A 22,094-nucleotide genomic window follows, 5' to 3' on the forward strand; every position below is an offset into this window, starting at 1 on the left:
TCTCAGTTGCACATCAAAGTTGACCAACTTCGCGGTTTAAGGCCACAACCATCTACTATACAAGTGAGAGGCATAATTTATGATCTACAATTAACTTTGACCAACTCAGAAGCGATGCAGCAGCTCACTGGCTCAGTATGTCAATAAAAGCATAAACCAGTTACCTTTCTGTTGTCACGGCATTGTTAAAAGTAGTTATTTGGTGTTAGCGCTTATATTAACAATATCGCTAATACTTATATATGCAGGCCACGAAAAGTAAATGGGGTATTGTTGGCGGGTTTTAGATGTTTTTTTAGAGGCTTTATGTGGGCAATAGATTACTCCCATGGGGTGCATTGTTAGCATTGTTTGCATCCCGTATTTGCTGTATAATACAAATTAACTACATACAATTTTTTTTTACATTTTACAACTTATATTCAATTGAATACACTGTAGAGACAAGATATTTAATGTTTGAACTGAGAAACTTATTTTTTTTTTTTTGCAAATAATCATTAACTTAGAATTAAATGGCAGCAACATATTGCAAAAAAGTTGGCACAGGGGCATTTTTACCACTGTTACATGGTCTTTCCTTTTAACACTCAGTAAACATTTGGGAACTGAGGAGACCGATTTTTGAAGCTTTTCAGGTGGAATTCTTTCCCATTCTTGCTTAATGTACAGCTTAAGTTGTTCAACAGTCCGGGGTCTCCGTTGTCGTTTTTTATGCTTCATAATGTGCCACACATTTTCAATGGGAGACAGGTCTGGACTACAGGCAGGCCAGTATAGTAAAAATAATACTAGACTGTAACATGTGCAGAATGTGGCTTGGCATTGTCTTGCTGAAATAAGCTTGGATGGCAACATATGTTGCTCCAAAACCTGAATGTAACTTTCAGCATTAAGCAGATGTCTAAGTTACCCATGCCTTGGGCACTAATACAGATACTGGCTTTTGAACGTTGTGCCTATAACAGTCCGGATGGTTATTTTCCTCTTCGGTCCGGAGGACACGACGTCCACAGTTTCCAAAAACAATTTGAAATGTGGACTCGTCAGACCACAAAACACGAAAAGTGTTCTGTGGTCTGACGAGTCCACATTTCAAAGCACTTTGCATCAGTCCATCTTAGATGAGTTCAGGCACAGTGAAGCCGGTGGCGTTTCTGGGTGTTGTTGATAAATGGCTTTCGCTTTGCATAGTAGAGTTTTACTTGCACTTACAGATGTGGCGACAAACTGTAGTTACTGTCAGTGGTTTTCTGAATTGTTCCTGAGCCCATGTGGTGATATCCTTTACACACTGATGTCGGTTTTTGATACAGTACCGCCTGTGGGATCGAAGGTCACAGGCATTCAATGTTGGTTTTCGCTTACGTGCAGTGATTTCTCCAGATTCTCTGAACCTTTTGATGATATTACGGACCGTAGATGGTGAAATCCCCAAATTGCTTGCAATAGCTCGTTGAGACAATTGTTTGACAATTTGCTCATGCATTTGTTCACAAAGTGGTGACCCTCGCCCCATCCTTGTTTGTGAATGACTGAGCATTTCATGGAAGCTGCTTTTATACCCAATCAATTAGCCTGTTCACCTGTGGAATGTTCCAAGTAAGTGTTTGATGAGCATTCTTCTACTTTCTCAGTCTTTTGCCACTTGTGCCAGCTTTTTTGAAACATGTTGCAGGCATCAAATTCCAAATGAGCTAATATTTGCAAAAAATAACAGTTTACCAGTTCAAACGTTAAGTATCTTGTCTTTGCAGTCAATTCAATTGAATATAGGTTGAAAAGGATTTGCAAATCATTGTTTTTATTTACAATTTACACAACGTGCCAACTTCACTGGTTTTGGGTTTTATACATAAGGATTGTAAATTGTGGGCGACATTCTTAAAAAAGTGCAGTTCCCCCTTTAAGAGAAGTTAATAAAAAGACAAAATCTGTCAAGTCAAAAACATGTTATGCTTGCTCTACTGTATTTATGTATATAATGAAGAAAAGTAAACTAATTAATGATATCACCTCTCCCACAAGCTGATGAATGAGTGCCACAGTTGGCTTCACTGGCCTGGGCAGCGTGGAGAAAGGGTCGTATAAGTCATTGAGTAAAATGGCAGAAAAAAACTTTTTTCAATTTAAAATCAATTATATTGTAAAACGAGATTGCATTTAAATGCAGCACAAAACTACACATTTAAAGTTCTGACAAACTTCTGAATACATTCAAACTAACAATTCCAGTGTCACTACATCTCCAGTCATCGTTGGCATGACACGGCGGTCGGCCAGCATTTTGACATCCCCTCGCGAAAGTGTCGCTCTGCATTCAAAGTGTTCGAGGGGGTCATCCTCTGAGAAGCTCTTTATAGTGGCAGCAGTGAAGACCACACCTTTGTCTGCATAGTACAAGCACGTGTCTCAGGACCACAAAGGCCATCCTGTCTGTACACCCCCCACACCACCTCCTCCCTGAGTTAACTCGGTTCATCATCGGACGTGATGGCTGACTGATGGCAGTACAAGTATGAAAGTACTGCAAGTATTGGGGTAATTAGTCGTATTGCTGATCAATAAGCGCAAACAACTGTCTCGATTGTTATTGCATCCAAACTTGTCATCTTTTTCCTGCACATCATTCTAGTCACCTCATCCATGCTGCTTTTCTTCCAGCAGATCGCCAAGTTGAGACTGCAGCTTCAGCGAAGCAAACAAGTCAGCCGGCAGAGCAAAGAGCGTGACGCCACCTCCGCCACACTACACGTACAACACGGCGGCCAGTGTACCTCACAGGTCAGTTATTTTTTGAAATTAACGTTGTTTTATAGTCCTACCTAAAGTACACAAATACACATCAACGGGTATACTTAGGCACAATTACAGTAGCACTCTGCTTTAAACATGAAAATCGTTATATGCTCATCATTGTCTGCACAATATACAGTATATATTTACATCAAATCAAATGTTATTTATATAGCACTTTTCATACACAGGCAAGTGACAACACAAAGTGCTTTACACAAAAAAAGAAAGGAGACAAAACAAACACATGTGCACTATTGACAATGACAGAACATGGCATGGCACTGAGGATTGAGGACAAACGCCACGTTTGACGTCCACACTGAAACATTACTAAAATTAACACCATCTAAAAAATAGCATATAACATACTATAAAATATGTGTAAAAATAAAATTTAAATACAGTATTTTTCGGATCATAAGTCGCAGTTTTTTTCATAGTTTGGTGCGACATATACTCCGGAACGACTTATGTGTGAAATTATTAACACATTACCGTAAAATATCAAATAATATTATTTATCTCATTCGCGTAAGAGACGAAGCAAATGTCCGCAATCGTCACACACACACGTCAGCAATCGTCACACACGTCAACCAATAAGAATTCGGCGGAGGCGGGTCATGGCAGAAGTGCATTGTGGGTCATGGGATGCTAACTGCTGCTACATCCGTAGCTATTAAAATGGATTATTTCAACATTGGCGGTAACTTATAAAAACTGAGAAGGGCTGAACTAAAATGGCACCGAAAAGGAAATCATATACTGCAGATTACAAGCCGGACGTAGTGAAATATGCAGCAGAGAACAGCGATCGAGCAGCAGAAAGAAAGGCACATACCAGAGGCGACACCGGATTTAGCGATCGGGAGTGACAGATTGTTTGGTAAACGTATAGCGTATAACGTATATATATATAACGTGTATATATATGTTATAGTTATTTGAATGACTCTTGCCATGATGTGTTGCATTAACATACCAGGCACGTTCTCAGTGGGTTATTTATGCGTCATATGGCGTACACTTATTCAGCCTGTTGTTCACTATTCTTTATTTATTTTAAATTGCCTTTCAAATGTCTATTCTTAGTGTTGGATTTTATCAAATAAATTTCCCCAAAAAATGCGACTTATACGTATATATGTTCTTTTCCTTCTTTATTGTGCATTTTCGGCCGGTGCGACGTATACTCCGGAGCGACTTATAGTCAGAAAAATACGGTAATACATGAATACAATAATAAACATAACATGGAGTAATAGTAGTAATAATAGCAATAAATAAAATAGAAAATAACACAGTATAAATAAATAAAAAACAAAGCAGAGTTTAATATGACCTGTCATGTGAATATAGGAAGTCATTTAGTAAACACAAACATTGTATGAAATATAAACAAGGGCAGAGTTCAACATACTGCATATTTATTTATATTTTTGTTGTCTTCAAAGCCTCTTTGATCTCAATATTTAACACATTCACACAATATTTATTTCTTCTTTTCACACTTTGATAAACTTAGGTCTATTTTATATCCACAAAAACACCACAATCTGGGGGATTTTTGACCCTAAGAGTTACAGTAGTAGCTCTGTCAAGTACTAGTGTGCAAAGGGATAGGTACAGTTCACTTTTGAACCAATACGGTGCCGATTCCCGGTACTAATTTTGGTACTTTTGTGTGTGTGAATAAATATTAATTATTCTTGATAGTAAAAGAGATTTTTTTTTTTTGCGACATTTAAAAACCAGCTAATTATGATAACTGCTGTCCAGTTCTTTATATCTTGCTTCATTATCTATTTTCTGAGTCTCGTTTGCAATTATGACTACATTTTTTTAATTGTAGTTGCAAGTTGAAGACATTAGCTTGACGGTCAAATCAGTAGTTGCTGTCTGTTGCGCCCTATAAAGTGTTAATACTGTAGGTATTGTACTTGTGAAGCGCCAGCTGTTTGGTTGTAACCTGCATCTTAGTTTTCATGAACAAATTTCAAGGTTTTGACATTACTGTGTAAAATCGCTTATGCTAATCAGTAACATGTCAATGGCAAAGCTATTGTATATTGACATCAAGCTAGCGCATTTTTGGAAAAGTGGAGTCTTTCTTTTACTTACGCGGGAGCGTTTTTTTGAGTCAATTACTTTGTCGGCATTGAAAATTGCAAAATAACCTAGAGCAGGGCTATTAAACTACACAATAAAGAGGACCACGGTTTCAAGGAGTACTGCATACATACAGTAAAAGCAACCCTAGTTTGAATGGTTTCATCAAGCCTATTTGGGTGATGTTCAGCGGGCCACATGAAAAGCTTTGGCGGGCCGTATATGCCCCGGGGGCCGCCAGTTGAATAGGCCTGACCTGAAGTAGTTAGGCTGAGTCCGCTCACATTTTGCTGGTGTGAACGGCGAAGTCAGAGTCTGCAACCGGGCATGACGTCACACGCAACCCAGATACTGAAACATGGCGTGAATTGGTCTGTGTCGAAAAAGTACTGGATTCAGTACCCATTCTTCATTTTTCGTACAGTATGTATACAATGATTAGTCAAATACTATTTTGGAGTTAGAATGTTAATAATAAAATCAAGAACATTCTCTTTGGTCAATCTAAAATGTTAATAAAGCTAATAGAAGAAGAATATTTCAGAAAGTAAAGGTGGGAAACATTATACTTGATGTTGAAGTTCTTGTTGCTTCTGTGTGTGTGCGTGTGTGGACGCGTGTGTTCCAGTATGTGTCAAGGTGTGCCGTGATTGGCTGACAGCACGGGAAAGTGCTGATCATCAAACAAAGTGTGAGCTGCTGACTGGATTACAATCTGGCCCGCTTTTGTGCTCTCTGACATTTAATCTGATTGAGTAATTTATATTTAAGGTGAAAGCCTCCACCCATGAAATAGCTCCTGAAACCGGATAGGCCACAATTTGATGCCGCCGTGTTGGTTACGACTGCCGAGCTGTGTGTGTGTGTGACTACATTGACTAAAGTAAGATTATAATGACTTCTGTATGTCCTTGCAGCACAAAGGGTCCTCATCCACACCGCTGCCAAAGACGCTGATATGTCGCGTACCGAGCAGCGTGGAGGGCATCAACCACGAGCTGGAAAACGTCTTCATCAGAGAGGACTGGGAGCACAGCATACAGGTAACTTAACTCAAGTCAGTACAACTCAAGTAAGGTCAGTCCCCACCTATTAATGCTTTTTCAAATACATTTAACAAGTGTTTGAAGTATCCAAAATATATATTTTTAGGGGTTTTTATGGGTGCATCCGTTTTTTCGTCATTGCCGTTTTCAAAAATAAGCTCCAAAATAACGGGATATTTTGTGGCCCCCTCCTAAATTCGAAAGTTTTACATGAATGGCACATTACAGTGTTTTGTGCGGAGCTGAATGAACCTACCAATCACGGTGGGGCATATGGCTGTCGGGGGCGGGACATCGATGCAAGCAGAGATATATTTACAGCAGCGTTTCAACACTGCAAAAAGTCAGTGTTCAAAAACAAAACCAAAAAAAATACAAAAATTAGGGGTATTTTATTTGAACTGAGCAAAATTATCTGCCAATATAACAAGAACATTTGGCTTGTCAAGACGTTCCAAAACAAGTAAAATTAGCTAACCTCAATGAAACCAAAAAATACCTTAAAATAAGTATATTCTCACTAATAACAAGTGCACTTTTCTTGGTAGAAGAAAAAGAGACCTTTTTGCTCAATATGTTGAAAAATATTCTTAAATTAAGTAAATGCTAGTGCCATTATCATGACATAATGATATGCGCTCGGCATCATGATTTTTTTTTCATGCTTGAAGTAAGAAATTACTTTAAAAAAAAGTAGTTTTATACTTGTGAGTGTTGATGACGCAGCTTTGCATCAGTTGATATTCTAGTTTCAAGCATGTTTTACTCAATATAGGTCATAAAATCTCAGCTACAAGCTGTAATATCTTACTGCGATCATTTAGGACCAAAACCCTTAAAACAAGTAAAAGACTCTAACATAAAATCTACTTAGTGAGAAGAATTATCTTATCAGACAGAAAATAAGCAAATATCACCCTTATTTGAGATACTTAATCTTACTTAGATTTCAGTTTTTGCAGTGAATGGAGAGTTTTCTCTAGTGTCTGGTTGGCTGCCTCGTTTTTGTTGGGCACACGTGAACAATTTGTCCCAGCGCGGTGCGTTCACAACGCTTCCCCCAAAAAATGTTTTAAGTTGCTGCCCAGCAGGAAATTATATGTATATATGTTTGTCCCTGACAAAATAAATGAAAGTGATCCATACGCGGCAGGATAAAAAAAAAAAAGGAGGGAACTTAGCCTAATGTAGTCTGCAGTCACATAGCGACACCTGTCCGTCAGCAATAACAGTCCCCGATAACCTGGACCAATTGTTGGGTCATTATTTTTTATTTGCGTATTCTCACACAATAAACACTACATATAGTTTTGTATTAATTTATGACTGATTTATTTAATTGTTCATCTTATTTTGTGCTGAAAAAAATGAGGATACATTTGAAAAAATTTGATTTTTTTTTACAAAGCTCCTGGTAAATTGAGTTTGAGACCCCTGTTCTTAACCTTTTTGACCTCAGGGCCCAACTTTTCTACTACAGTGGGGTCAGGGGCATACTCATATGTTAACTGTGAATTAGAAATCTTACTCTTGATTTTAAATATATTCAACAATTACAGTACATCTAACCTACTAATAGGAAAAAAAGTGGGAAAAATAAAATGATGCTGTGCTAAAAAAATTGTTACTAAATTAACATGTCTCTTAACTTAACTGTCAATAAAATTAAAATGCAAATGAAAATACAGCTCCACTATTTTGGTCATACATTTTGCGCTTAAGAAACTTCTCTGACTATGGCTTCAGGCTTCTTCTGTTTGTGGTGAAAAAGTTTATTACAACTGAGTACCGCTGCTTAGGGCTGGGCGATATATCGATATACTCGATATATCGCAGGTTTGTCTCTGTGCGATATAGAAAATGACTATATCGTGATATTCGAGTATACGTTCTCACGCAGTTGCTTTTAGCTGCGGACATAAGACTACATGCGTTTCCCACTCTTTCTAGTCTCTCTTTCTCACAGAGATAAAACAAGCACACCTTCTTACATACGTCACGTGTGCAACGTCACACGGTGCGGTGCGGGTGGTAATACAAGAGAGAGAAGGTGCGACTCTGGTAACAAATGAAGGAAGAATTAATTCCCAAGAAAAGCAGCATGGGGTCCATCGTTTGGCTTCAAGCGGGAAGATGTTGAACAATTATGCGGCAAAAGCGTTGCTACAAAAAGTAACACCACTGTAGCATCATTTGAAAAGTCACCCGCTGGAGAATAAGGAGTGCTTGAAACTCCACATGTCAACATCTCCGTTTGGTGCCACACCAACAAAATGCCGAAGCAACTATTTCCAAATCAACATCGTATGAAAAAAATAGTCAACAACAGAAGGAGATAATGTCCGCAGGACATAGCGAAGGACATACACTATTTGATTTCCTATTATGCAGCTCATTTTTATTTGACACTTATTGAAATATCTTGTGTGACATCATGCACAAAAGTGCACTTTATTTGTTTTAAACTATTGTAGTGGCGTTCTGTACAAAAAGCTCACTTTAATTTAGTGTTTTGATATGTCATCTTAGTGACATTATGCACAAAAGTGCACTAATAGCTTGTTTTAAAATGTCTCTGACAATTTTGCACTTTCTGTTTTGGAAATGACATGAATGTTTGTGCCACTGCTTAATAACTGTTTAATAAAAACAGTTTTGGTAAATTGACTTAGTTGTGATTTCCCTCTCTGCATGAAAGTTTCAAATAAGCATATAAGAATGTTCTAATGTAGACACATAGAATCATCATACTGCTGTGATTATATGCATCAAGTGTTCATTCAAGGCTAAGGCAAAATATCGAGATATACCGTATTTCCTTGAATAGCCGCAGGGGCGTTAATTAATTTAAAACCTCCTGTCACACCTGCGTTTACCGGAAACCGGCGGGATGGCCGTGCATGCGGTAATTATTTTAAAACCTCTTCTCACTCCGGCGTTTACCAAAAGGAATCCATAAAATTTAGGCGTGCGCTTTGAGTGTGATGTAAGCATACCATCATGAAAAGCACATTTAATTAACAAAAACGTTATTATGGTCTTACCTGTACTTATAAATGGAGTCCATTTGCAGCTCCTTCTGACCAAAAGCATCGATAACTTGTTTATAGAAGTCTTCCTTATTTTCTTTCTTCAGTTTTAAAAGTCTCTGTTTCGATGGAGATATTCCTTTAATTATTACCTCCTGCTTCGATTGAAAGTCCAGTTTAGAAAACTGTTTTATTTTAGATACCTGTATGTGATCCTCCATGTGTAGAAGTTCAGGCAGAGGGAAAAAATAATCTCTTGCTGCGTGTGTTCACTTCTTCTGCAGTACAGGAAGTCGCAAGAAGGATCACTAGCGCGGCAGCGCCCTCTACCACCAGGAGGCGGGAGTGATTTAATGACTTATACAGTATTTCACACACGCAGCTACGGTATATTAATAAAACATAGCTGCTTACTGTTCTCTTTAGCATACTGTACCGGTATTCAATAGCTTGAACCTTAAATCCCACTGAAAAGCTCTTTATCTTTTTTCCTTTGTGCGATTGTAAACTACTGAAATCAGCTTCCTCCATTTTGAAAAGGAGGACAGATGCGTCACTCGTGACGTAACGAATTTGACCCGGTGGAAGTTCTAGCCATATGCTAAATATTTTGCGAAACGAGTTTGACCCGGCGAAAATTATAGACATGCGATAATAAAATTAATATTTTGCGAAACGAATTTGATCCAGCTTCAATAATAAACCGGCGATAAGGCCAAGCATGCGTTAATTATTTTGAGAAACGAGTTTGACCCGGCAGTAATTCTAGACGTGCGAATACTATATTCCCTGCGCCAATTCAAGGAAATACGGTATATCGTGTATCGTGACATGGCCTAAAAATATCTAAATATTAATAAAAGGCCATATCGCCCAGCCCTACCGCTGCTGCCCATACGGCCCACAGCTGGGAAACAGAAATTTTTTGGCGGCCCTCCTTAGGTGTGCTCGCTGCCAAACAATGAGTTAATAAACACTGATGTACTGTATAATACTCACAGCGCCATCCACTGGTGTGTTGTAACGGCTGCCCCTTTTCTTGACAGGCCATGGATGCCGCTGATGGACGGCGTGCCCCCTTCCCCGTCCATCGCTACAGCCACAGCGGGGAGACACGCGACACCGACACGCAGGCACCCTCCAGCGGCGAGTCCAGCCCATCACCCCACCCCCTTAGCCCCGAACACCTGCTCTCCCCTGACGGAAGCCCCTCCTCCACGGAGGAAGTAGACAAAGGTAAACGCCATGACATGCTATTTATTTGACTACCGTAGTTTTTTACGGTCGCAGTTTTTTTCATAGTTTGGCCGGGGGTGCGACTTATACTCAGGAGCGACTTACGTGTGAAATTATTAACACATTACCATAAAATATTAAATAATATTATTTAGCTCATTCACGTAAGAGATTAGACATATAAGATTTCATGGGATTTAGCGATTAGGAGTGACAGATTGTTTGGTAAACGTATAGCATGTTCTATATGTTATAGTTATTTGAATGACTCTTACCATAATGTTACGTTAACATACCAGGCACGTTCTCAGCTGGTTATTTATGCCTCATATAACGTACACTTATTCAGCCTTTTGTTCACTATTCTTTATTTATTTTAAATTGCCTTTCAAATGTCTATTCTTGGTGTTGGGTTTTATCAAATACATTTCCCCAAAAAATGCGACTTATACTCCAGTGCGACATATGTTTTTTTCCTTCTTTATTATGCATTTTCGACCGGTGCGATTTATACTCCGGAGCGACTTGTACTCCGAAAAATACGGTAATTATAATGTGCTGTGTTGTACTTTGTCATGTATTGTACTATAATTAGACCTGGGAAATAAGGGCTACAAATAAAATCTCAAATTTTACCACAAAAAATGTGATTTATGATTTAATCAGATTTTTTTCCCTACTGTTTAAAGAACTCTCTGAATACAGATGACAGAGATAATTCAAAACACGTTTTTCTTTTAGTTTGAAATGACACTGCATCGTACTCTTAGCAAATTCTAATTTGAATAAAGTTGTTCTTTTTAGATCAGATGTAGATTTGTACTTTTATGGAATTATTTTCAGAGAACTAAATTAAGAGCTTCCTCTGGGAAGCAATACCGTAATTTCCGGACTATAAGCCGCTACTTTTCCCCCTCGTTCTTGTCCCTGCGGCTTATACCAGGGTGCGGCTTATTTACGGCCTGTTCTTCTCCGACACCGACGAAGAGGATTTCGGTAGTTTTAGTACGCAGGAGGAAGACGATGACACAATGATTAAAGACTGACTTTTCATATACCGGTAGGCTGGTTATTTTGATAATGTACAGGCGAGCACTTTGTATTACTTTGCACCGTTGTATTATTTGTACTCTGCACGGATGCTGTTCGCCATGTCAAAGATGTGAAAGTTTGATTGAATGATTGAAAGATTTATTGTTAATAAATGGGACGCTTTGCGTTCCCAAACAGTCATCTCTGTCCCGACAATCCCCTCCGTGGTAGCAGGAACCCCTATATACTACGGTAATTACACATTAAAACCCTGCGGCTTATAGTCGGGTGCGGCTTATATATGGAGCAATCTGTATTTTTCCCTAAATTTAGCTGGTGCGGCTTATAGTCAGGTGCGGCTTATAGTCCGGAAATTACGGTACTTCTGCTTGAATAAAATACTTCTCTTAACAAAAATGTAGCATTGCACATTGCATGCAAATATATAATAATCTCCAACATTGAGATTAACGTGAAAACGTAAAACTTCTGTCTTGAATAAAATACTACCGTAATTTCCGGACTATAAGCCGCTACTTTTTCCCCTCGTTCTGGTCCCTGCGGCTTATACAAGGGTGCGGCTTATTTACGGCCTGTTCTTCTCCGACACCGACGAAGAGGATTTCGGTGGTTTTAGTACGCAGGAGGAAGACGATGACACAATGATTAAAGACTGACTTTTCATATACCGGTAGGCTGGTTATTTTGATAACGTACAGGCGAGCACTTTGTATTACTTTGCACCGTTGTATTATTTGTACTCTGCACGAATGCTGTTTGCCATGTCAAAGATGTGAAAGTTTGATTGAATGATTGAAAGATTTATTGTTAATAAATGGGACGCTTTGCGTTCTCAAACAGTCATCTCTGTCCCGACAATCCCCTCCGTGGTAGCAGGAACCCCTATATACTACGGTAATTACACATCAAAACCCTGCGGCTTATAGTCGGGTGCGGCTTATATATGGATCAATCTGTATTTTCCCCTAAATTTAGCTGGTGCGGCTTATAGCCAGGTGCGGCTTATAGTCCGGAAATTACGGTACATTTGTATTCACAGAAGTATTATACATTGCATGCAATAATAATAATAATCAAGTAAAAGATAGATAACACTATATAATAGTTTCGGTAAGTGGATAAAGGCAGACTTTTTCATTTACACATCTTTGCAGTGTGACTGCTTTAGTGATGGCTCTCTGCATTGTGCATCATACTTACCTGCTGTAAATGATCCCACCACAGTAAGATGCATTTTACCCAGAGTTTGTTGTTGCAGTCTTGTTCGGCTCGCAGAGTTGCATTTCCAGCACTCCACTGGAGGTTTCTGTTTCAGATGCAGGAATAAGTTCTTGCTGCTGCCTTTTTTAAACAAACTTTGCAGCGTGCAGTCATTTGTTCCACGCCTATTACCGCACTTTTCTGTATATGGGGCAGTATAGCTCGGTTGGTAGAGTGGCCGTGCCAGCAACTTGAGGGTTGCAGGTTCGATCCCCGCTTCCGCCATCCTAGTCACTGCTGTTGTGTCCTTGGGCAAGACACTTTACCCACCTGCTCCCAGTGCCACCCACTCTGGTTTAAATGTAACTTAGATATTGGGTTTCACTATGTAAAGCGCTTTGAGTCACTAGAGAAAAGCGCTATATAAATATAATTCACTTCACTTATATTGGAACAAACATCTCGCTCTCGTTAGCATTAGCCATGTTTTGAATCTCCGCTAAGGAAGTAAGGGGGCGTGCGAGGGCTACGGACGCTCATGGGGGGAAAAAAGTATGCAGGCGGTAAAAGAAAAGTATTTTTTAAATCGTCAGCAAAAAAAAAAAGAAAGTTTATCAATAAGATCGATATATTGCCCAGGCCTAACTTTAATATACTTCAAGATTGTGTGTTCTACTATGTCAAGTATTGTATTCTAATCTGGTGTTTGCTACTACATTATGTACTGTGTACTACTATGTACTTTAATTTTGTGTTTGTTACTACTATAATGTACTTTAATCTGGTGTTTGCTACTACGTCATGTACTGTACTATAATGTACTTTAATTTGGTGTTTGCTTCTATGCCATGTATTGTACTATAATGTACTTTAATCTGGTGCCATGTATTGTACTATAATGTACTTAAAGATGGTGTTTGCTACTACGTCATATATAAAGCACTGTAATGTGCTTTAACCTGGTGTTCGCTACTAGGTCTTGTATTTTACTATAATGTACTTTAACCTGGTGTTCGCTACTAGGTCATGTATTGTACTATAATGTACTTTAACCTGGTGTTCGCTACTAGGTCATGTATTTTACTATAATGTACTTTAACCTGGTGTTTGCTACTAGGTCATGTATTGTACTATAATGTACTTTAACCTGGTGTTTGCTACTAGGTCATGTATTGTACTATAATGTACTTTAACCTGGTGTGCTTGCAGACGGCGTGTGTAGTTCTCCCCTCCCAAAGTTTGCCACCTCGCCCAAACCCAACAACAGCTACATGTTCAAACGAGAGCCACCAGAGGGCTGTGAGAAGGTTAAAGTGTTTGAGGAGATGGTGTAAGTACCTGCTTTTATTTATTATTTTTAATATACTCACAATTTCGCATTTTCACCCATATTTGCAGTTGTTGACTATAAAAAAAGAAAATAATATAGGACGCTTTATTAGGTACACTTGGACAATTTAAAAAAGCAATCCAAGGCAATAACCGCATCAAACATTTGGCGACCACAATGTCACATAAAGTTATCCGGGTTGCATTAATGACAAAAGAAAACATAGTAACTTAATTCAAAGTAGGCTTGGGCGATATGGCCTAAAAATAAAATCTTCCAAGAGAAGGAAAAATAATGATTTCTTGTATTTTTTTAAAATCTTCTGCAACAAAAAAACCTACAAATTATCGGTAAAATCAATTTATCGCCCAGGCCTAATTCAAGGTGAAGAAATATACCATTTGTGGTTCATTTTGAGATCTCAGTCTTTGATAGTAATATCCTTTTAAAAGATTCAACGATTACCGAATTGTATGAAAACCAATATAATTGTTCCTTAAAGGCCTACTGAAACCCACTACTACCGACCACGCAGTCTGATAGTTTATATATCAATGATGAAATCTTAACATTATAACACATGCCAATACGGCCGGGTTAACTTATAAAGTGACATTTTAAATTTGCCGCTAAACTTCCGGTTCGAAACGCCTCTGCGGATGACGTATGCGCGTGACGTAGCCCGGCGAACACGGGTATGCCTTCCACATTGAAGCCGATATGAAAAAGCTCTGTTTTCATTTCATAATTCCACAGTATTCTGGACATCTGTGTTCGTGAATCTGTTTCAATCATGTTCATTGCATTATGGAGAAGGAAGCCAAGCAAGCAAAGAAGAAAGTTGTCGGTGCGAAATGGACGTATTTTTCGAACGTAGTCAGCCACAACAGTACACAGCCGGCGCTTCTTTGTTTACATTCCCGAAAGATGCAGTCAAGATGGAAGAACTCGGATAACAGAGACTCTAACCAGGAGGACTTTTGATTTGGATACACAGACGCCTGTAGAGAACTGGGACAACACAGACTCTTACCAGGATTACTTTGATTTGGATGACAAAGACGCAGACGTGCTACTGTGAGTATGCAGCTTTGGCTTTTTTTTGCGTATGTACGTAACTTTTTTAAAATATATAAGCTTTATGAACCTTGGGTTAGGTGAACGGTCTTTTGGGCTGAGTGATTGTGTGTGTTGATCATGTGTTTGAATTGTATTGGCGTGTTCTATGGAGCTAGGAGCTAGCAGAGGAGCTAGGAGCTAGCATAACACGTACCGTACCGTAAGTGCGCGTCACGTACGTAACTTTTTAAAAATATATAAGCTTTATGAACCTTGGGTTAGGTGAACGGTCTTTTGGGCTGAGTGATTGTGTGTGTTGATCAGGTGTTTGAATTGTATTGGCGTGTTCTATGGAGCTAGGAGCTAGCAGAGGAGCTAGGAGCTAGCATAACAAACACGCAGGTGTTATTATGCAGGATTAATTTGTGGCATATTAAATATAAGCCTGGTTGTGTTGTGGCTAATAGAGTATATATATGTCTTGTGTTTATTTACTGTTGTAGTCATTCCCAGCTGAATATCAGGTACCGTGAGTATGCAGCCTTGGCTGCTAAACATTCGATAACTTGACCGTATGTGCGCGTCACGTACGTAACTTTTTAAAAATATATAAGCTTTATGAACCTTGGGTTAGGTAAACTGTCTTTTGGGCTGAGTGATTGTGTGTGTTGATCAGGTGTTTGAATTGTATTGGCGTGTTCTATGGAGCTAGGAGCTAGCAGAGGAGCTAGGAGCTAGCATAACAAACACGCAGGTGTTTTTATGCAGGATTAATTTGTGGCATATTAAATATAAGCCTGGTTGTGTTGTGGCTAATAGAGTATATATATGTCTTGTGTTTATTTACTGTTGTAGTCATTCCCAGCTGAATATCAGGTCACCCTCGGCTCTCACAGCATCTTCCCTATCTGAATAGCTTCAACTCCCCACTAGTCCTTCACTTGCACTTTACTCATCCACAAATCTTTCATCCTCGCTCAAATTAATGGGGAAATTGTCGCTTTCTCGGTCCGAATCTCTCTCACTTCATGCGGCCATCATTGTAAACAATAGGGAACTTTGCGTATATGTTCAACTGACTACGTCACGCTACTTCCGGTAGGTGCAAGCCTTTTTTTTATCAGATACCAAAAGTTGCAATCTTTATCGTCGTTGTTCTATACTAAATCCTTTCAGCAAAAATATGGCAATATCGCGAAATGATCAAGTATGACACATAGAATAGATCTGCTATCCCCGTTTAAATAAAAAAAATTCATTTCAGTAGGCCTTTAAGGTAGTAATCCAATTCTGTACACCCAAATAAATTATATAGGGAATAATTATAGTTATACATGCAGAAAACAAAGTGAAAAACATATTTCTGATCAATTAACATTTAACATCACTTTTACCTTTTATTGAACACTCTTGTTGGCAAAAATGGCGGAGGGCAGGGTTCTCCAAACTTATTCCAATGAGGCCCACATTCATAAAAATAACAGGATGTGAGGGGCCGCTTTGATACATTTTGTACATTAAAGATGCTAAAAGCAAACCAGTGTACGTCGATACATTTGCCAAGTTAGCTTTGTGTTATCGTTGACACAGGAAATGAGTGTAACATATAGCTAGGTCTCTCAAAGTCAACTCATGCGATTAATCACCAAAAAATATAGCATTAATATTAGATATATGCAGATTAATCACACAATTTATTTTGCCCTTCTAATCTATTTTAACAATACAATTGGATTTGTGGTCAAATACTGGGGTCTTCTTTAAATGTACCTACGCTACCGTTCAAAAGTTTGGGGTCACCCAAACAATTTTGTGGAATAGCCTTCATTTCTAAGAACAAGAATAGACTGTCGAGTTTCAGATGAAAGTTCTCTTTTTCTGGCCATTTTGAGCGTTTAAATGACCCCACAAATGTGATGCTCCAGAAACTCAATCTGCTCAAAGGAAGGTCAGTTTTGTAGCTTCTGTAACGAGCTAAACTGTTTTCAGATGTGTGAACATGATTGCACAAGGGTTTTCTAATCATCAATTAGCCTTCTGAGCCAATGAGCAAACACATTGTACCATTAGAACACTGGAGTGATAGTTGCTGGAAATGGGCCTCTATACACCTATGTAGATATTGCACCAAAAACCAGACATTTGCAGCTAGAATAGTCATTTACCACATTAGCAATGTATAGAGTGTATTTCTTTAAAGTTAAGACTAGTTTAAAGTTATCTTCATTGAAAAGTTCAGTGCTTTTCCTTCAAAAATAAGGACATTTCAATGTGACCCCAAACTTTTGAACGGTAGTGTACATTTTTAAGTTAATAAATATTTTCAAACTAAAACAAGCTGCGGGCCCAAAATTGGCCCTCGGGCTGCACTTTAGACACCCATGACGTCACCTTTATTTTTTTAATTTAATAATATTTGGTACTCACATCTGTTTTTGGCCCCATGGTGGATTATTTTGCCGTCGTACTTAAAAGAAAAATGTACCAAGTCGGAGTCACCAAAAAGTGAATTCTCTGTTTGTATACGTGGACAGATAGACACGGTTGTTACATGTTTGGCCGCACAATACCTGCAACAGGATATGAAAACTGGGGCAAATTTTAATCGGAAAAACATTATATAAAAAGTGGGGTACATGAAAACTACTGTATTTTTATTTACCAAAATACGATTGCTTTATTTTAGGTTCATGTCATCGGATTGTGCCCTAAAATATTGACCCATGCTAATACTGTCTATTTTTAGGTCGGGCCAATCCAAAGGCTTCCCTCTCTTCTCGTGTCCCGACAAAAACAAGGTCAACTTCATCCCGCGAGGCTCCGCCTTCTGCCCCGTCAAGCTGCTCTGCTCCTCCCTCTTCTCCCCCGTGTCCTGCGCCTCCGTCGGCCACGGCCTCCACGCCAACGATGCTCAGGTGACCCCCGCCCCGCCGCCCCCGCCCTCCGCTGTCAGAGAAACAGACGCCGTTCGGCAAAGCCCGGGAGTCGAGACGGGAAAGGACGGCTCGGCGCAACTTGTCCTCACCAGTGTGTCCTCAGGTATTTAAAAGACCAATAAGGCTTCGAAGAAAAAAACGAAACAAAAAAACCCACAAAAACACAAGATTGCACTCAGTTAGTCTTAAGTTTAGCCAGCAGGGGGTGCCCAAGCTCTCGCTCTGGTATCCTGCAAGAGAGGTTCTCGGTCCTGGACCCCCATGTCTGACTCATTACCACAAATATATTTTGCTTTGTTTTTAATGGGGTTTAAAGTTTGTCAGCAGAAACAACAACTATCTTATTAACACTAGGATGATGTTCAAAAACCGGTTTTCCCGATTGTTCCGATAAGAAAAGAACCGATTCCATGGATTCTAATCCCTTTTTGAGAACCGGTTCCCGTTATCGAAGCCACTATACCGTATTTTCGCGACCATAGGGCGCACCGTATTAAAAGGCGTTGTGCCGTGTCAGTTACGGGTGCTATTTCTGTATTTAACGCAGTGTATTTTGGGGCTCAGGCCAAAAATAAACATATGCTATCTTAAAACATACGCTAGCATGCATGGACGCTGTTTTAAAAAGGCAGCAGGAGCAAAGCTGAGTTGGGTTGTACTTTATTGAAGTATTTATCAATGTACTCACATTATTTTTTGATCAATCCTCATCCACAAAGTCCTCATCTTCTGTGTCAAAAAATTAACAGCTGGGCAAGTTCTCCATCAAACACGCCAGATTCCAGAGGTGGGTAGAGTAGCCAGAAATTGTACTCAAGAGTGCTGTTACTTTAGAGATTTATTACTCAAGTAAAAGTAAGGAGTAGTCACCCAAATATTTACTTGAGTAAAAGTAAAAAGTATGTTGTGAAAAAACTACTCAAGTACTGAGTAACTGATGAGTAACCTGTTTGTTTAATGATGACGGCAACAAATAATGCACAAAAACATAAAAATAGCAATGAGCAAATTCAGAGCCGGGAATATCTCTTAAGCAACTAAAACAATGATATATATTAAATAACAATACATTAACATAAGAAGAATTAAGGCAAATTGAGCCACAATAACTTAACAGCACCATAGGCTCAGTAGGCAGAGATTACAAAGGAAAATAACAAGTTAGCCTTTACGCAAAACCATAAACTGATAGGTGGGGGCTGCACCTGGGAACACACTGATTGGTGTTTCTATGCATGCGTGTGCGACTGTTCGTGTGTGTGTGTGTGTGTGTGTCTATGAGGCTGCAGTACGTTAATAAATGTCCCCACACGATGTACATTTGACAGTGATTCATAGCAGGGAAGCTAACATCAGCCTACGGTGACAGCCAAAATATCTACTAACGTTACTTACCGCCATGTGCTTCCTCAAATTTGACGTTGAGTTCATGTAAGCTTAAGCTTGTTAATCATGTGACCGCCTGGCTCTGTTTGATTGGTGAAACGGAGTCAAACGTGACTGCATGTGATTGGTGAAACACAGGCATGCGATAGATGCTACTTTGAAGGTCTGTCTGACAAACCAAAACAAACAAAGCGTGCATTAACAGATCGATAAAAATCAGTAGTGAGTAGCGAGCTGAATGTAGATAAATGGAGCGGAATAAAAGTAGCTTCTTCTCTATAAATATACTCAAGTAAAAAGTATGTTGCATTAAAACTACTCTTAGAAGTACAATTTATCCCAAAAGTTACTCAAGTAGATGTAACGGAGTAAATGTAGCGCGTTACTACCCACCTCTGCCAGATTCCCTCTCCTTATTTTCAACGTCAGTCCCGTTGTCTAGCAAGCTAGCACAACAGTAAAAGCTGACTTCTCTTGCCCCGTTGTGCGTATGGATTCGCTACCGTGCTGGTCCCCTTCTTCTTCACAGTGTGCGTCACGGGGATGTCGAAAGTGAGCGTCCATGTTGGTGATGTGTTTGTCGGCAATTTTTTTTATTTACAACTCACATAGCAGCATTATATGCTCACTGGGGGCGTCCTCTCTCACCTGAAACCTTCACCCTTTAACGGCCGCATGCTGTCCTCGGTCACGTCCGCTTTTCCTCCATGTAAACAGCGTGGCGGCCCAGTCATATAACATCTATGGCTTTTGGAACTCAGTGCACACACAACAACCTGTCTGGATTCGATAAGGAACTGGTTCGATAAGAGGATTCGATTTCGATAATTTCTTAACGGACATCATCCCTAATTAACACTTCCTGTTAGTGCAGCAGACTAACGTGTAACGAAGCTTGTACATTATGGGATGGCGTCAGGACGCGCCTTGTACGTTATTAGTTCTGTCTGTCGTGTGTTGCAGCCACACTTTGCCTTCCCGCATGATCGCCACGATCTGCAATTTTTCTTAGCGAGAGACCAAAAGACTGATATGGGGGGGGGGGGAAGAAGACTCCGCCTTCCTGCTTCGCGGCGGTCTTTTAGCGGAACAAAACGACTCAGGTTGGTGTGGAATGTTCTTGCTTGGACCGTTGCCATTTTTGAAGCGCAGTTTGATACGAATCACATCAGCAGACTCATCGTCGAACCTGTTTTTGTTTTTTTAAGCTTTTAGGTGCTACGACACATTCCATAGATCATGTTGTACACAAGCCCCGCCCTCCCAAAGTGACAGGTTGAGAACGTACCAAAGCAAACGTAAAAATAATCGGAGGGGGTCATGTTTGGAGCAGAGGTGCTAATCGGTAAACCAGGTTAAAGCACTTACTTGGACATAATCCTTTTGTTGTTGTTCATTTGCAATCTGAAACAATCAAAGGTGTGCACAAAAAGAACCACTGAGGTTTGGGTGTGTACGTCTACGTGCGCATACAAGCACAACTATGACCAATAATGTATGCCAGGCATTCCACCACACACAATTTAAATCGCTGATGTGCTCATTGTGTGCATGCAGCAACACTTCCCCCGTGTAGTGTGCACTTGTATGTACATCCTGTGTTTTTTCAATAAAGACAAAAAAAAAAAAGTCCCTTTTGGTGATATTTGCATACTAACACAAATTATTCATTTAATTAGAGCGTATTTGAGAAACAATGCCAATATTGTTTTGTATTTTTCGTTTCACGTATATAACAGGTTGGTGCTGTAGATTGTTATTAAATGCCATCCATCCATGTTCAACTGCGACAAGCTGAAGCCTATCTCAGCTGCATTCGGGCGGTAGATTCAAGTCAATAAAAGCAGTTTTTAAAAATAGCAAGTACAATAAATATTTACCTGTAAAAAGCACCCTGAGGCAACATGTGTTCATGAAATAAACCAAGCATGTTGTCGTGATATGTTCGTAAAGTTACAGCAAAATAGTCTTTAAATAGCGTGAAAACAAAACACTGTCCACAAGGGGGCGATATGCTGAAGTAACTCCATGACGATGACTACAAATGGAGTCCTCAGTTTGTTGAGGTGGTTACCTGCAGCCACAGGTGAGTGGAACTCATGCGAAGGATGTCAGATTGTGGTCTTGTGGAAGTGACAGAATGTGTCTTTCCAGGGAGGAGCTAGGCGTTATGAAGCGTGTGCTCGGCGTCACTTTTGCCCACTGCGTCTGGGTTGGCAAGGGGGTCCAGGTCTGCAAACAAGTTGAACCACGCCGAGAGGTCTTTGGTTGTCCCGCCTGTCTCTGCAGAACCAGGAGAAACAGGTTGACGTTGCTTAAGAACGCAAAGCGATGACGTTCTCACCTTGAAATGCTCTTTTCTGACTGGCTCCATGCGAGTCTTCTGTCACCGCAGTGACAGACTGTGGGACATTCCAAGCTGCAAACAATTCATACAAACATTTATCCTAAATAATCGATCTTAAGGAGTGTCCAGAACCGATATTGGTACGATATCAAAACAAGTATTGAATAATAACTAAAATCTTGGATTTAAGCTCCGATACAAGCAGATGCACAGCTAGTCGACATCTAAATACAGGCACACAAGGTTAGTATTTTAGTCAAGTCAGTTACAAAAGGAACACATGGTAGGCTAAAGGCCACCAACTGGTAGCAGATACACAACAGCTAAGCACACAAGCTAGACAAACGTAATAAGTGTACTTAATTCTAAAGTCAAAAACATGTCAATACAAACAAGTATCAAATAATAACAGTTGAATATTACTTAGATTCAGTCTTGTATCCAGTAACAAACGTGTCCGCACCATTCAATTTACTTATTTTATTACTTAATTTTATTATTTTATTTTATTTACTTTACTTGTTTAGTCAATTCAATAATTCATGCCATTAATTGAATTATTGT

General features: G+C 39.5%; 2 protein-coding genes across 10 annotated transcripts in view; one reads left to right on the top strand and one right to left on the bottom strand.

Moving 5' to 3' along the window:
* The window catches only part of LOC133659871 (glucocorticoid-induced transcript 1 protein-like), a 65,394-nt gene extending 44,576 nt beyond the window's left edge, over positions 1 to 20,818 (top strand). For 2 of the 3 annotated variants that reach the window (XM_062062693.1, XM_062062696.1), the window contains exons 5-9: positions 2,665 to 2,784; positions 5,826 to 5,951; positions 10,030 to 10,219; positions 13,682 to 13,802; positions 17,608 to 20,818. In XM_062062693.1, the coding sequence (XP_061918677.1) occupies positions 2,665 to 2,784; positions 5,826 to 5,951; positions 10,030 to 10,219; positions 13,682 to 13,802; positions 17,608 to 17,908 (858 nt within the window). In that variant the 3' untranslated portion in view covers positions 17,909 to 20,818. The remainder of the gene's footprint in view (positions 1 to 2,664; positions 2,785 to 5,825; positions 5,952 to 10,029; positions 10,220 to 13,681; positions 13,803 to 17,607) is intronic. The other variant, XM_062062695.1, reaches the window with a different exon arrangement.
* ica1 (islet cell autoantigen 1) overlaps positions 17,792 to 22,094 on the bottom strand; it is a 46,141-nt gene continuing 41,838 nt past the window's right edge. For 3 of the 7 annotated variants that reach the window (XM_062062689.1, XM_062062690.1, XM_062062688.1), the window contains 2 exons: positions 21,528 to 21,602; positions 17,793 to 21,466 (listed from right to left, as the gene is read on the bottom strand). In XM_062062689.1, the coding sequence (XP_061918673.1) occupies positions 21,345 to 21,466; positions 21,528 to 21,602 (197 nt within the window). In that variant the 3' untranslated portion in view covers positions 17,793 to 21,344. Of the gene's footprint in view, positions 21,467 to 21,527; positions 21,603 to 22,094 lie in introns of all 7 variants that reach the window. The other 4 variants (XM_062062685.1, XM_062062686.1, XM_062062691.1 and 1 more) reach the window with 3 other exon arrangements.

Source organism: Entelurus aequoreus, linkage group LG11, assembly GCF_033978785.1.
Source record: "Entelurus aequoreus isolate RoL-2023_Sb linkage group LG11, RoL_Eaeq_v1.1, whole genome shotgun sequence".
Lineage (NCBI taxonomy): Eukaryota > Metazoa > Chordata > Actinopteri > Syngnathiformes > Syngnathidae > Entelurus > Entelurus aequoreus.